This window comes from Eptesicus fuscus, chromosome 7 (assembly GCF_027574615.1).
Source record: "Eptesicus fuscus isolate TK198812 chromosome 7, DD_ASM_mEF_20220401, whole genome shotgun sequence".
Lineage (NCBI taxonomy): Eukaryota > Metazoa > Chordata > Mammalia > Chiroptera > Vespertilionidae > Eptesicus > Eptesicus fuscus.
The window spans coordinates 37,475,104-37,490,642 of record NC_072479.1 but is presented as its reverse complement, the minus strand read 5'-3'; the positions used below and the strand labels follow the sequence as shown (position 1 = coordinate 37,490,642).

At 42.5% G+C, this 15,539-nt stretch overlaps 1 protein-coding gene across 2 annotated transcripts in view; it reads left to right on the top strand.

Moving 5' to 3' along the window:
• Positions 1 to 6,571, top strand: part of GLIPR1L2 (GLIPR1 like 2) — a 45,022-nt gene extending 38,451 nt beyond the window's left edge. For both annotated transcript variants that reach the window (XM_008143834.3, XM_054718836.1), the window contains exons 5-6: positions 5,691 to 5,717; positions 5,800 to 6,571. In XM_008143834.3, coding sequence (XP_008142056.2) covers positions 5,691 to 5,717; positions 5,800 to 6,146 — 374 coding nt within the window. In that variant the 3' untranslated portion in view covers positions 6,147 to 6,571. The remainder of the gene's footprint in view (positions 1 to 5,690; positions 5,718 to 5,799) is intronic.
• The last annotated feature ends 8,968 nt before the right edge of the window (positions 6,572 to 15,539 follow it).

The window sequence follows — 15,539 nt, the reverse complement described above, 5'->3', positions numbered from 1 at the left end:
ATTCTTATTCAACATAGTGCTGGAAGTACTAGCCACAGCAACCAGACAGGAAGAAATAAAAGGCATCCAAATTGCAAAGGAGGAAGTAAAACTCATTATTTGCAGATGACATGATATTGCACATAGAAAACCCTAAAGACTCCACAAAAAAGCTACTAGATCTAATGAATTTGGCAAAGTAGTAGGATAAAAAATTAATATTCAGAAATAAGTGGCATTTTTATTTTTTAAAAATATATTTTATTGATTTTTTTACAGAGAGGGAAAGAGAGTTAGAAACATCGATGAGAGAGAAACATCAATCAGCTGCCTCCTGCACACCTCCTACTAGGGATGTGCCCACAACCAAGGTACATGCCCTTGACTGGAATCGAACCTGGGACCTTTCAGTCCGCAGGCCAACATTCTATCCACTGAGCCAAACCTGTTAGGGCAATAAGTGGCATTTTTATATACCAATAATAAGCTATCAGAAAGAGAAACCAAAAAAGCAACCCCATTTACCATTGCAACAAGGAAAATAAGATACCTAGGAATAAATTTGAAGCAAGGAGGTAAACGTCCTGTATTCAGAAACTATAAAACATTGAAGAAAGAAATTCAGGAAGATACAAATAAGTGAAAATATATATATATATATATATATATATATATATATATCATGTTCATGGATTGGAAGAATTATCATTATTAAAATGTCCATACTATCTAAAGTAATCTATATATTCACTGCAATTACTATTAAAATACCAATGGCATATTTTACAGATCTAGAACAAATATTCCAAAAATTTATATGGAACCAAAAAAGACCCCAAATAACCACATCAATCTTGAGAAAGAAGAACAAAGTTGGAGGGATTGCAATACCAGATGTCAAATTATACTACAAAGCATCTGTACTCAAAATAGCCTAGTATTGGCTCAAGAACAGGCATATAGATCAGAACAGAGACCCCAGAAATTGAACCATGCCAAAAGAGGCAAGAGCATACAATGGAGTCAAGACAGTCTCTTCAAAAAATGGTGTTGGGAAAATGGGACAGGTACATGCAAAAATAAGAAACTAGACCACCAACTTACACCATACTCAAAATAGATAAAAGACTTAAATGTAAGTCATGAAACCATAAAAATCCTAGAAGAAACCATAGGCAGCAAAATCTCAGATATCTCACAAAGCAGTATGTTTGCCAATACATCTCCTAGGGTAAGGGAAACTAAGGAGAAAATAAACAAATGGGACTACATCAAAATAAAAAGCTTCTGCACAGCAAAAGGAACAACAAAATGAAAAGGGAGCCCACTGTATGGGAAAACATTTGCCAATGATATATCTGATAAGGAGTTAATTTCCAAAATATATAAGGAACTCATACCACTTAACAAAAGACAAAAATTGAATTAAAAATAGGCAAAGGGCCAAAATGGATATATAGGTGGCCAAAAGACATGTGAAAAAATGCTCAAAGTCACTAATCATCTGAGAGATGCAAATCAAAACAACAATGAGGTATCATCTCACACCTGTCAGAATGGCTATCATCAACAAATCCACAAATGACAAATGCTGGCGAGGTTGTGGAGAAAAGGGAACCCTAGTACACTGCTGGTGGGAATGCAGACTGGAACAGCCACTGTGGAAAACAGTATGGAGTTTCTTCAAAAAATTAAAAATGGAACTGCCATTGGACCCGGTGACCTCACATCTAGGAATATATCTTAAGAAACCTGAAAGACCAATCAGAAAGAATATATGCACTTCTATGTTCATAACAGTGCAATTTATAATAGCTATGATCTGGAAACAGCCCAAGTGCCCATCAGCAGATGAGTGGATAAAAAAACAGTGGTACATTTACACAATGGAATACTATCTATATACACTGAGTGGCCAGATTATTATGACCACCTGACGTTTGTAGGCAAATTAGCCGTACACTGCATCATATGGAACATGGAAGCCGAAGGCCTGTTCGAACACCTTTGCTGTCTGTAGTTACCAAGATAAAACATCTCCAATTCGCACAGGAACACAAGGATTGGACAGTCGAGCACTGGAAAAAAGTCATATGGTCTGATGAATCACGTTTCCAGTTGTATCATGCAGATGGCAGAGTGAGAATTTGGCAGAAACAGCATGAAAGCATGCACCCCACATGCCTGAGTACAACCTTTCAAGCTGGTGGGGGCAGTGTTATGGTTTGGAGCATGTTTTCCTGGCACGATTTGGGCCCTTTAATCCGTCTGAATAGCACAACATACCTAAGTATCGTTGCTGATCAAGTTCATCCCAATGGAGATGGCTTCTTCCAACAAGACAATGTGCCATGCCACGGTGCTCATATTGTGTAGGAGTGGTTTCAAGAACATGAGGGAGACTTTACCTTGCTTAGGTGGCCCCCACAATCACCAGATCTCAATCCAATTGAGCATTTGTAGGACGAAGTTAAAAGAGCCATCAGGCAGCTGGTTCCACAACCATCAAATCTCATAGAACTGGACAGTGCTATTCATCAGGCATGGTGTCAGATTCCTCGCATCACCTTTCAACATCTTGTGGAGTCAATGCCAAGAAGAATCACTGCAGTACTGAAGGCAAAAGGTGGCCCAACGAAGTACTGATGGGGTGGTCATAATAATCTGGCCACTCAGTGTATATAAAAGCCTAAGCGACCACTAAGATGGAATGACTGGAACAACTGGTCGCTATGATGCGCACTGACCACCAGGAGGCAGATGCTCAATGCAAGATCACCGATGGGGCTTGCAAACCAACCTCCTGGTCCCTCCCCCTGGCCAGCAGGCCCCAATCTCCCAATCGGGGCTGGGCCCCCAGGCTGGGACGGTGAACTGGGGGTGGGTGGTGGCAGATGCAGCCCATTTCTCAGGGGGGCCGAGGACCAGCTCCCTCCTTGGGGCTGGTGGCCAACCTCCCAGGTTCCTTCCCCTGTTCCTCCTCCCAGCCAGTAGGCCCTGATTGGGGCCTGCTGGCCAACCTCCCAGTCCCTACCTCTGGCCAGCAGGTCCTGATCACCCAATCAGGACCAGGCCCTGGGCTAGGACAGGGAACCGGGGTGGATGGTGGTGAACGCAGGCAGCGAGGGAAGGAGAAAAGGGGGAGGCAAGGAGGCGGGGAACTGTGCAGTGGAGGCGCATGGGCAGCAAGGGAAGGAGGAAGCAGGAAGGCGGGGAACCTAATTGGCCCTGACCACCAGCCAGGCCTAGGGACCCAACCTCTGCACAAATTTCGTGCACTGGGCCTCTAGTGCAGCTATAAAGAAGAAGGATCTCTTACCCTTTGAGATACCATGAAGCAAAATAGTCTAGTCAGAGAAGAATAAGTATCATATGATCTCATTCATAGGTTGAATCTAATTAAGTAAACTGATAAACAAAATAGATCCAGAGACATAGAAGCATGGAACAGACTGACGAATCTCAGAGGGATGGTGGGGGGAGGGGAAGAGCTTAGCCAAAGAACTTAAATATATATATATATGCATAACCCATGGACACAGACAATAGTGTGGGGAAGGCCGGGGGGGGGGGGCAGGCTAGAGGGGGTCAAAGGGGAGAAAAGGGGACATCTGTAATACTTTCAACAATAAAGATAATTTTTTAAAAAAACAACATGGTACTGGCATAAACACAAACATATAGGTCAATGGAGCAAAATAGAGAGCCCAGAAATAAACCCATCCCCAACATTACTAATCATCAGAGAAAGGAAAATTAAAACCATGAGATATCACCTCACACCTATCATCAATAAATCAACAAACAAGGGTTGTCAAGGATGTGGAGGAAAGAGAACCCTTGTACACTGTTGGTAGATATGCAGATTGGTGCAGCCACTGTGCAAAGCAGTATGGAGTTACCTCAAAAGAAAAAAAAAAAAAAGGAACTCCCTTATGACCCAGCAATTCTACCTCTGTAAATTTAGCTGAAGAAACCCAAGACACTAATTTAAAAGAATATATGTTAATTGCAGTATTCTTTATAGTAGCCAACATTTGGAAGCAGCCCAAGTGTCCATCAGAAGATGAGTGTATAAAACGGCTATGGTAGACTGGCCAGCATGGCTCAGTAGTTGAGCATCGACCTATGAATCAGGAGGTCACAGTTCGATTCCCGGTTGGGGCACATGCCCGAGTTGCAGACTCAATCCCCAGTGTGGGGTGTGCAGGAGGCAGCCGATCAATGACTATCTCTCATCATTGATGTTTCTCTCTCACCCTCTCCCTTCCTCTTTGAAATCAATAATAAAAATATATGGGAAAGAAAAGCTATGGTACCTTTACACAATGGTATACTACTCAGCTGTAAAAAAGAAGAAAATTTTATCTTTTGTGTTAGCATGGATGGACCTGGATAACATTATGCTAAGTGAAATAAGTCAGTCAGAAAAAACAAGTTCCATATGATTTCACTCATATGTGGAGTTTAATGAACAAACTGAACTAATAAGCAAAATAGAGACAGGCTCAGAGATAGAAAGCAGGCCGGCAGCTTGGAAGGAGGGTTGTTAGTTGGGGAGTGGAGGGATTGAGAAAAAAAGAAAAAGAACTCATGGACACAGACAACAGTATGGTGATTATTGCAAGGGGGTGTGGAGGGAGGTGGAAGAGTGTAGAGGGCAGATAAGTGGTGATGGGGAAAAAAAAACAAGAGATGTAAATATAAATGTACTTAAATATTTGATCAAGTGCAAAAGTAAAAGAAGAATGTAATCAATAAAAATTGCTGATGAGAAATGAAGGAAGATGCAAAAAAGAAATGTACTAATTACATCATTGCTTATTCTAAGCAATCAATAGATATACACAGAATAAAGCTGAAAAAATATAGACTATATGGTAATTTTTTTAAATGAGCTGTAAAATAGAAACGTTTACATAAAATACATAGTAATAAATATGACCAAGCACACAAGGTTGAAATAACGTCAAAAATCTGGCAGAAGATCGGTTCATCTCACAGGTGCCGGAATAGTGATTTCTAAATTTTTCTCTAAGGGTTTTATCATTGCAAGACAAGCCCCAGGTTGCCACTGTGCCCTCTGTGTGTGAGAGCTCATTTATCCTCCCACTCTTTTTCCTAGTGGAATCCAGGAAAGGTTATCTGACTTTCTATGCCCAGGTGAGCAGAGGAAAGAAAATTTATTTCCTGAAAAGTATTATGACAGCTTTGGGCTAGATAGCAAAAACCAAACTATAGAGTTAACTTTGCCAGCTAGGAAATGAAGAGCAACTGAAAGCTTCTGAAAATAAAGATTCAATGAGGAAAGTGAGTAGATTCTGATGATTAATTTGCAATGATCAGTGTAGGGGAGAGATGAAAATAAGAGATGTTGTAGAGTCCTACATTACTGATCCTATAACAATCTTGAGAAAGCAAACATGATTTATATAAGATGACCTGATTTAGAGGCAGAATTAGTTCTGGAATTCACACCTCTTCCTATACTTTCATGTTCTCTGTAGCAGGCCAGACTGACTTTTACTAAAAGAAGATATATTGGACTTTATGGTTAGGTATTGGTAGGACAGCAGAAATCAAATATAATAATAGTATGATGCCTGAGAGCTAGGAAAATGATGTCATTATTTTTGGAAAAATTATTTTATATTTTAGAGAAAGACAAAATGTATGTCATGCTTTATTGACTTACTTTTCCCCCTCCCTAGGCAATGAAGATCGTGACGAAGCCACATGTATGTATTGTTGTCCTTTGTTTCTTGAACAATTTAATTACTTTATGTGAAATCCAGTTTTCAATTGCTTTTTTATTGACAGATTATCATTTTTGGTATCCAAGATGGGAAGTGCCCCGGCCACTTGTGTGTGACCCACTCTGCTTTTTAACTTTCTTTTTGAGAACACTAACTTTTACATTATGTGTCACAATTGTTTTGATAGTACAGTCTCATTTTCCAAATATATTATTGGAAGAACAGATGACATTTCCCCCTGAGGTAACAAAAGGAGAGGAAGAAGAGGAGGAAGAAGAGGAGGAAGAGGAAGAAGAGGAGGAAGAGGAGAAGAAGAGGAGGAGGAGGAGAAGGATGAAGATGAGGATGAAGATGAGGATGAAGACAAGGAGGATTAGAAAGATGAGGGATAAGATATTACCACCATCATAGGACAAAAGTATAATACCAAAAAGCAACATTTAAAAAAAAAGAACTTGAGTTCAAATAAGAAAAAAATATGTACAAGCCACTATTGCAATACCTTTTATTCCCTTCTCATACTTATTCAACAAATTTAAATTTTAAAAACAAAGAAACAAACAAAAACATGTATTTTATTAATGTGTATGGGAAGGAAAGCTCTTGGGAACTAAGAACATATAAAGAAGTGATGATAGAAACACTAAGATTTCACTATGTTGTCCTGATAAAGGAGAAAATTCCCATTTTCTAAATATGTTTCTATCTCTGTGTTTTTAAGATTTTTAATGTGTGTTAATAAATTTCTCAAGCATTAAGATTTACCTGTGAGGTATGTAAGACCATTCCAAGTTCAAGACAACCATTTAATAGATAACTTCTGGTTTTGTTGTTTTTATCATTACTATCATAGTTGCTATTAGCAATGGTGATTGTGGTGGTGGTGATATTCTCCATGTGATGTCAGGGCATCAAATATCATTATTTATTTTTGTAATATACATGTTTGGAATGGTTTAAGTGGTACTTGTACATGCTGTTAGGAGATAAATTTATTATTTCTACTTTATGTGCAATCTTTCATTAAAGCCTTGCTGTAATTCTTTATTAGGCTAAATAATGTGTTGCTACCAAGGGCTAATAAATGTCAAAGGCTTACTTAGTTACAATTGAGCAATCTGACTGCTTCTGACTTTAGGTGATGAAATAAACTTTAAAAAAATAATTATTTACTTGTAGTTAATTTAAAATAATATAGTAAAGCCCTGTCGGTGTGGCTCAGTGGTTGAGCTCAATCCATGAACCAGGAGGTCACCAATGAACCAGGAGGTCTCTGTTCCATTGCTGGTCAGGGCACATGCCCATGTTGTGGATTCACTCCCCAGTGGGGGGCATGCAGGAAGCAGCCAGTCAATGAGGCTCTCTCATTATTGATGCTTCTATCCTTCTCACCCTATTCCTTCCACTCTCTGAAATCAATACAGATATTTTTAAAGTATAGTAAAAGTGCATAAATTAGTAATATAAATTAACTACTTACAGCTAATATTAATGAAAGAACTGAATAAAAATACCTAACATAGCAAAATACATCAAATGGGATAAACTGTATGTTAATGAACTCTATTATGTATATATGAAGTCAGCCTCTGTTGGGAAGCACAGGAGACTTGGTTGGAAAGTTTGCAAGGAGGACATTCTGAGAAAAGGGAAGTGTGTGGAAGGCCACCTGCCCTGTTTATCAGACTTCCGACTTAAGGGAGACTTAGGGGAGTATCAAATGGGGCACCCCTAATTATGCCTTGACCTTTCCAAACAAGTCTGTGCAGACCCCCGGGGGGCTTACTGGAATCTTTATGCCTAATTTTGGGTGCCCTTGCCTTGAGGACAATGCAAACAGTGTCCTCCCAAGATTACTTACCCTACTGATTGTATCTAAAGATAAAAAACTGCAATAAAAGCCTAACGAGGCAGGCAATTGAGGCTGTCTGGTTGCTATAACCAGTCCTTTAGCCTCTTTTCACAGTGTCGGAGTAATCCATTCATCTGTCGCTCAGGGGCTGCTGGTCAGCCCTGGCAAACCTTTTTTCTCCCCAGACTCTTAAGAAATATAATATTCTTAGGTAGATAAAAGGGCTGGTTGTCATAGTGATTTTATTTTTTAAAATTATTATTTTATATTCATATACCACTTTGTAGCTTCTAAAATGTTTTCACATAATTATTTTATACTCAAAACTATGCTATGGAGTTAGTATTGCTTCCATTTTTTAAATGAAAAACAAACAAACTGACTTTGGATTTGTGAAGTGGTTCAGCTTAGGACAGAAGATAAATTAACTTCTGAACATTCTGATGCGTAAGTAGAAATTCTTCAAGGTACCATGTTCAATTCCCAATATGACTAACTTCTACATTTCTACATCTACTCTTTAACATATTCTCCAGGCAACTTCACGGGTTATGATTGCCTTAAGCCAGTGGCTGATAATGGGGTGCAATTTTGCTATACCCTCCCCGACCCTGGGACATTTGGCAATATCTGGAAACATTTTTTATTATCATGACCAGAAACATACTGTTGGTATCTAGTGGGCAGGAATGCTGCAAGCATCCTACAATGCTCAAGACAGCCCCAGAGCTAAGAATTATCTGGTTCAAAATGTCCATAGTGCAGAGATCAAGAAATGCTGCTGTAGGCTAGTTCCACCCTAGAAGTGTGTAAGTTATGGATGCACTATATGTTACTAGAGGTCGGGGCATGAATTCGTGCACCAGTGGGGTCCCTCGGCCCAGTAATCCCTTGTATAAATGTATTGCAGCTTTTTCTCCACTCATCTAATGATGGGCACTTGTCCTGCTTCTTGACTATTGTAAATAATGCTGCAATGAACATAGGGGTGATTTTTTTTTTAGCAGTGCATATTATTATTTCAAATTAGTGTTTAATGAATAGCTCGATTAAAGGTCATTAGGTCTAAAAACCCAGTGTTCTGCCTTGCAGCACTTCTCTTCTTTCAGAAGTACAATTTCCTTTTGTGCCACACGGGGGAGGTGGGGTCTGTATTATTAAAACTTCCTATGTCTTTCAGCTTTGATTACTCCAGATTCCTACGTAATGAAGCTTTCCTAACTTTCAGTGGCAGCAGCAGGATTTCCTACTCACTCATACCATCCATAACAACAAGAGGCTCTGATATTCCAATAACAGCATTTGTTACTGATTTACTAATCTAGCACCTTTCACCACTGCATCTTTCTCTCCCCTCAGTATTGATATATGGTCCTAGGTAAGACCAGGGTTACATTGTACATCTAAGCCAGTACGCTGAAATCTCTGTTTCTGATTCCTTCATCCAGGAGGAAAAGAAGAAAGCCCAAAGGGAATAGGAAAACAATATGGAAGGAGGAGGGGATAACCTCACATGTCTCATGTGAAGTTCAACCTTTGAGCCCAGGAGTTACTATACTAACCAGTCTAAGGGAATAGTGACCAATCAGAGGGGATATCAAGGCACCAGGATTGGCAGACTTTATAAGCCTTAGGGGAAAGGAACTCAGGGGGACCCTTTCCCCCTCCCCATGTGGGAGTCTATACTTGTTCTTTAATGAATCTCCACCTTTGCTATACTACCCTCTGTCTGTGGATTCATTCTTCGACTCTGATGGACAAAGAATCCGGGTTCCAGTCTAAAAATTCCGTTTCACTTTGAGACAGCATGGAGGGACCTGGAAAGTAAAATAAGTGAGTCAGAGAAGTATCACATGATCTCACTCATGTGGAATCTGATGAACAAAATAAACTGATAAAAAAATAGATCCAGAGACATGGAAGATTCATGCAATGGGACTTCCTTCACCTGGCTGCCGGCACCAGTTTTCCTCCGGCATTCGGGACCCAGGCCTTCGCTCTGGCCACTGCCTTCTGCCTTCACTCCAGCCAGAGTCTTTGCTTCGGCTGGATTCTTCGCTGACTCCGGCTGGAGTCTGCAGGCTTCTCCCTGACTCTGGCCACAGGCTTCACTTTGCTCAGGCCAGAGCACTGCTCCTGTAGCTCCCTCGACCCCCGCCTTCCCCCTCATAGCTGGTGTCCTGCCCCGCCTGGCCACTCTGCACCTGGAGTGGCTGGGAGACGGGGCCACTGCCATCTTTGTCCTCCTAATTTGCATATTACCTCCTGATTGGCTGGTGGGTGTTGCAGAGGTATGGTCAATTTACATATTTCTCTTTTATTAGTGTAGATATGCATAACCCATGGACCTAGACAAGAGATACTAGTTTTTACATAATGGGATACTACTCTGCTGTAAAAAGAAAGAAAATTTTCCCTTTTTAACAGCATGGATGGACCTGGAGAACTCTGATTAAAGAGTCTTAAAATAATCTCAGACTCTTCAATCAGAAAGAAGCCAGTCAGATAAAGACTAGTACCATAAAATTTCACTCATATATGGAAACTTTTTTTTTTCAATTTATTGATTTTAGAGAGGAGGAAGGGAGAGAGCAACAGAGACATCAATGAGAGAGAAACATCCGGGTGAGGCCTCGTGCACCTAGGCCCGGGTGAGGCCACGTGCCCCTGGGTCTGGGAGAGGCCACGCGCCCCTGGGTCCGGGCGTGACCATGTGTCCCTGGATCCGGGTGAGGCCTCGCGCACCTAGGCCCGGGTGAGGCCACGTGCCCCTGGGTCTGGGAGAGGCCATGCGTCCCTGGGTCCGGGTGTGACCATGTGTCCCTGGATCCGGGTGAGGCCTCGTGCACCTAGGCCCGGGTGAGGCCACGTGCCCCTGGGTCTGGGAGAGGCCACGCGTCCCTGGGTCCGGGTTTGACCATGTGTCCCTGGATCCGGGTGAGGCCTCGCGCGCCTAGGTCCGGGTGAGGCCACCTGCCCCTGGGTCTGGGAGAGGCCACACGCCCCCGGGTCCGGGTGAGGCCATGTGTCCCTGGATCCGGGTGAGGCCTCGCGCACCTAGGTTCGGGTGAGACCATGTGTCCCTGGATCTGGGTGAGGCCTCGCGCACCTAGGTCCGGGTGCGGCCACGTGCCTCTGGGTCTGGGAGAGGCCACGCGCCCCTGGATCCGGGTGAGGCCACGCGTCCCTGGATCCGGGTGAGGCCACGTGCTCCTGGGTCTGGGAGAGGCCACGCGCCCCTGGCACCAGCTGAGGCTGGGTCCCTGGGCCCGGGTGAGACCACGTGCCCCTGGGTCCGGGTGAGACCAGGCGCCACTGGACCCGGATGAGGCTGGGTCCCTGAGCCCGGGTGAGGCCATGTGCCCCTGGGTCCGGGTGAGGCCTTGCGCCCCTGGGTACGGGTGAAGCCGGATCCTGGGTCTGGGTGAGGCTGTGTGCCCCTGGATCCATCCGGGTGAGGCTGGGTCCCGGGCCCGGGTGAGGCCACGCTCCCCTTGGGTATGGGTGAGGCCACGTTCCCCTTAGTCCAGGTGAAGCCGTGCCCCTGGGTCCGACCGAGACCAAACCAGAGGGAGTCGGACTCTCCGTTACCACCATTTGTCCACCATCCAGAGCTGAGGGGTCAGTGCTGACATGTACACATAAGGAACTGGTGGACATTAATATTGGGTCTCAAAAGAACTGTTGGTCCAGAAAGAAACTCACTACAGACTGATTCATTTGCCTGTCAGCATAACTATTATTGCTCGTCTCACATTCAGTTCTTATAAGTATATATCTAGTGACATATGATCTCGCTCATCTAGGGGAAATGATGAACAACATAGACTGAGGAACAAGAACAGAACCAGAAACAAGGAGGCATCGATCGGACTATTGGGCCTCAGAGGGAGGAGAGGGGAGGGTGGGGGGAGGGGGAGAGTTCAACCAAAGGACTTGTGTGCATGCATATGAGCCTATCCAACGGTTAAGTTCAACAGGGGGTTGGGGCATGCATGGGGAGGTGGGTGGGATGGGAATGGGGGGATGAGGACAAATATGTGACACCTTAATCAATAAAGAAATTTAAAAAAAAAATGAGAGAGAAACATTGATTGGCTACCTCCTACAGGCCCCCTACTGGGGATCAAGCCCACAACCCAAGCATATGCCCTGACTGGAAATCTAACTGAAGACCTCTTGGTTCCTGGGTTGGCACTCAACTGCTGAGCCACACCAGCCTGGCTATGGAATTTAATAAACAAACTGAACTACCAAGTAAAATAGAGACAGGGGGCCGGGGGATGGAGGATGGAAGAGGGCATATCAAACTAAAGAGTTTTTGAACAGCAAAGAAAACCATCAACAACATAAACAGACAACCCACTGAATGGGAGAACATATTGGCCAATGACACATCTGATAAGGGTTTAATATCCAATATTTATAAAGAACTTATAAAACAACACCAAAAACAAAACAATCCAATTTAAAAATAGGCTAAAGACCTGAATAGACAATTCTCCAAAAAGGACATACAGATGGTCAATAGACATATGAAAAGACAAGGGGCCCAGTGCATGAATTCAAGCACCTTGAAAAGAACTGTGGGCTGCGAGGCTGCAGTGGGCACAGGGACTGGTCTCAGCCCATCCTCCGTGCCCTTGCCCGGCCCCTCCTGCCATGGCCACTGGTCCCCTGTCTACCGGCAACCCTGATCCCAACACCAGCCCCACTCACACCCACTGATAGAGCAGAGCAATTGGGCTGGCATCAGCAGTGGGTGTGAGTGGCGGCTGCTGCGCTGATCGCCCCTCAGGAGCAGGGGGAGGTGGAGAAGCCCTCAGGGGCAATCAGGCTGGTAGCTCCTGCTCGCACCTGCTGACGGCACTGAGTGATCAGGACTGGCGCTGGGTGCCGGTAGTGGGTGTGAGCAGTGGCTCTGGCACTGGCAGCAGGTGTGAGCACCAGGCAGGACCGCGGAGCACAGGAGCAAAGAATTTTCAGTAACCACCAGATGCTCGCCCTGATAACAGCAATCACTGCCCTGCCTTGACCTGGCACCCCCGCTTACCTGCTCCACCATCCCACCGCGCCATGTTCCATGTGCGCCCCCTAGTGGTCAGCGCACATCATAGAGACCAGTTGTTCGGTTGTTCCACCATTCGGTCTATTTGCATATTAGCCTTTTATTATATAGGATGCTCAAGCCTGGCCAGTGTGGCTCAGCAGCTCAGCGTCAACCCATGCACCAACAGGTCACAGGTTCATTCCCAGTCAGGGCACATGCCCGGGTTGCTGGCTCAATCCCCAGTGGGGGGCGTGCAGGAGGCAGCTTATTGATGATTTTCTCTCATCATTGATGTTTCTATCTCCCTCCCCCTTCCTCTCTCTGAAATCAATAAAAATATATATATTTTAAAAAAGACAAGAACCAAGGTCTAAGAATTCAGAGCCAAAGAACTCAACTTATAAGGGAAAGTTTATTTAGAAAGTCACAGAAGAAGTGAGCCTAGAAGAAATGGGCTCTGGAAACAAGTTACAGAAGCAAAAGAAGGGTCCTTGGAGCTTAAAAGAAAGAGAAAGGCAAGGAAAACGCACCCAGGGGGAGGGAGTGGGAAAAGGGGGGGAACTGCTCTACAGACTGAGCTGAGCTGGGTCCTTCATCTGCAGGGCTTTTATCTGAGGTCTCAGGGGAGGATCTAAATAGAATATTCATCAGCTTTCCCAGAGGGTCTCCAGTCATTGAGGTGGGTCCTGATGTCAGCCATGGCATAGCTCTGCCTGGTTTTGCTGCTTTTCTGGGGCCTGGAGCTGAAATACAGTTGAGGCTTACACATATCTCCAGTGAGTAATGCTTAAGGGAGTGGCTGCTCAAGGGCTTTGTAGTTTTACCGGTTGCTAGGCAGCTGGGCTCTTAGCCCAGATGACCCTGGCCCATCCTCCTGCTCTGCTCAGGCCTATCCCCTCAATCAACACTCATTTTATTCTTTACTGTTTCTAAGAATTAGTCCATGGTTGCTCATCTCAGTTAACCATTTGCTGAATATGAGAAAGAAAATAATTTCCAAATTTTTACTTTGATTTTTTTCAAAAGAAAATCCCATTTAAGTTTGTTTGTTTTTCTCTCTAACTGCCTACTACAGAACCACAGCTGGCAGAACATGTTTTAGAAGATGCTTTAGCAAAGAAACTGCAAAAAGGAAACAGAAAAAGAAAGCGGAGAACTAAAATGTCCAAAGGAAACAGCAAAATTGCGGTTGAAACCACAATTTTCTTTGGGTTGAGCAAGTGGCAAAGAATTTTCTTCTTAGATGTAAGACATTAACTATGCTAAAAATGTGTAGCCAATTGAACAGTGTAAACACTGATTGGGTAAGTCTCAATGCTGTTAAATTATATTGGTTACATTATCTCTTTGCCCATTTATATCCTGTGTTTCTACCTATAAACACTTGAGTTATGTTCAGATGCCTGACAAGTTTTACTTACGATGATTAACTAGCAGCATTATTCAATATGATGTAAACACTTCATAAACATACGCACTAACCTATTAATATTTATTCATTTTTTAATTTTTATTTACTTAGAAAGTAAATTTATCTTGTTTAAATGTATAATGATGTTTAAAATTTATCTATCACAATTATCTTAAGATAATTGGTATCAGGACTATTTAAAGAAAATATACTTTAATGAGGACCAAAAATTAAAAATAAAATGTAAAGAAAAAAAAAACTTAAATGGGATTTTCCTTTGAAAAATCAAAATGAAAATTTGGAAATTGAGTTCTTTCTTCCTCATATTTAACAAATGTTTAAGTGAGATGTGCAACCATGTACTAGTTCTTAGAAACAGAAAAGAATAAAATGAATGTTGATTGAGGGGATTGGAATAACTTTTTATTAAAAAGTTATATGGTAACACAAAACAGCATATTTCACTTCACATTTGACTTTCAAAGTAAATAGGAATATATATATCAGAGTTCTTTATCAATTTCCCCCAGAATTCTTGTAATACTTTGACATTTAAATCATTCTCTTTGTAAGGACTAATGAAGTCATTATTTTGTTTATTTGTTCTCCTTCAAATATTAACCAATTTAGCCCTGGCCTGTGTGTCTCAGTGATTAGAGCATTGGCCTGTGGACCAAAGGGTTTCCAGTTAATACCCAGTCAAGGACAGGTACCTGGGTTGCAGATTTGATCCCTGGCCCCCATTGGTGTGTGTGCAGAAGGCGACCAATTGATGTCTCTCTCACATCCATGTTACTCTCTCTCTCGCCCTCAATCTCAATCTTTCTCCTCTTCCATCTCCACCCATTCCACTCTCTAATAATTAATAGAAAAAATATCCTCGGGTGAGGATTAACCAAAAAAAATTTTTTAACCAATTTAATTCTAGTCAACATTTTACTTGTCAACAGCTTTTTTCTTTTTTTAATCCTCACCCAATATTGTTTCCACTGACTTTTAGAGAGAGAGGAAAGGAGGGATGGAAGGGGAGAGAGAGAAAAAAAAACATCAATGTGAGAGTGGCACATCTGATTGGTTGCCTCCTGCATGTGCTGATGCTCTAACCACTGAACACACCAGCCAGGGATGTCAACAACTTTTTAATAAATTTCTAAAATCTTAAATCTTTTATAAGAATTGCAATCTCACTCAGGTTGCAATTGATTTATTCTATTACATTTACCTTATATTGTAAGATGACAGTATGTGAAATTAACAAGAAAGCTACAAAGATATTGAGTCTTCCTGTTAGGACTAAGTGTTAGTGGTATGGGAATAGGAATGTTTGAATTGGAAATTACTCAATATACATTTATTAGCAAATGTTTCTGTGTTTGTGTGATGACTGATTTAGCTGCCCTATGCCAGCTTGTAATGTGAATGAATATGAATACTTGGATAATGAAGAGGTCTATATTTTAATTGTTACACAAGAATATGTTAGGCCCAGCC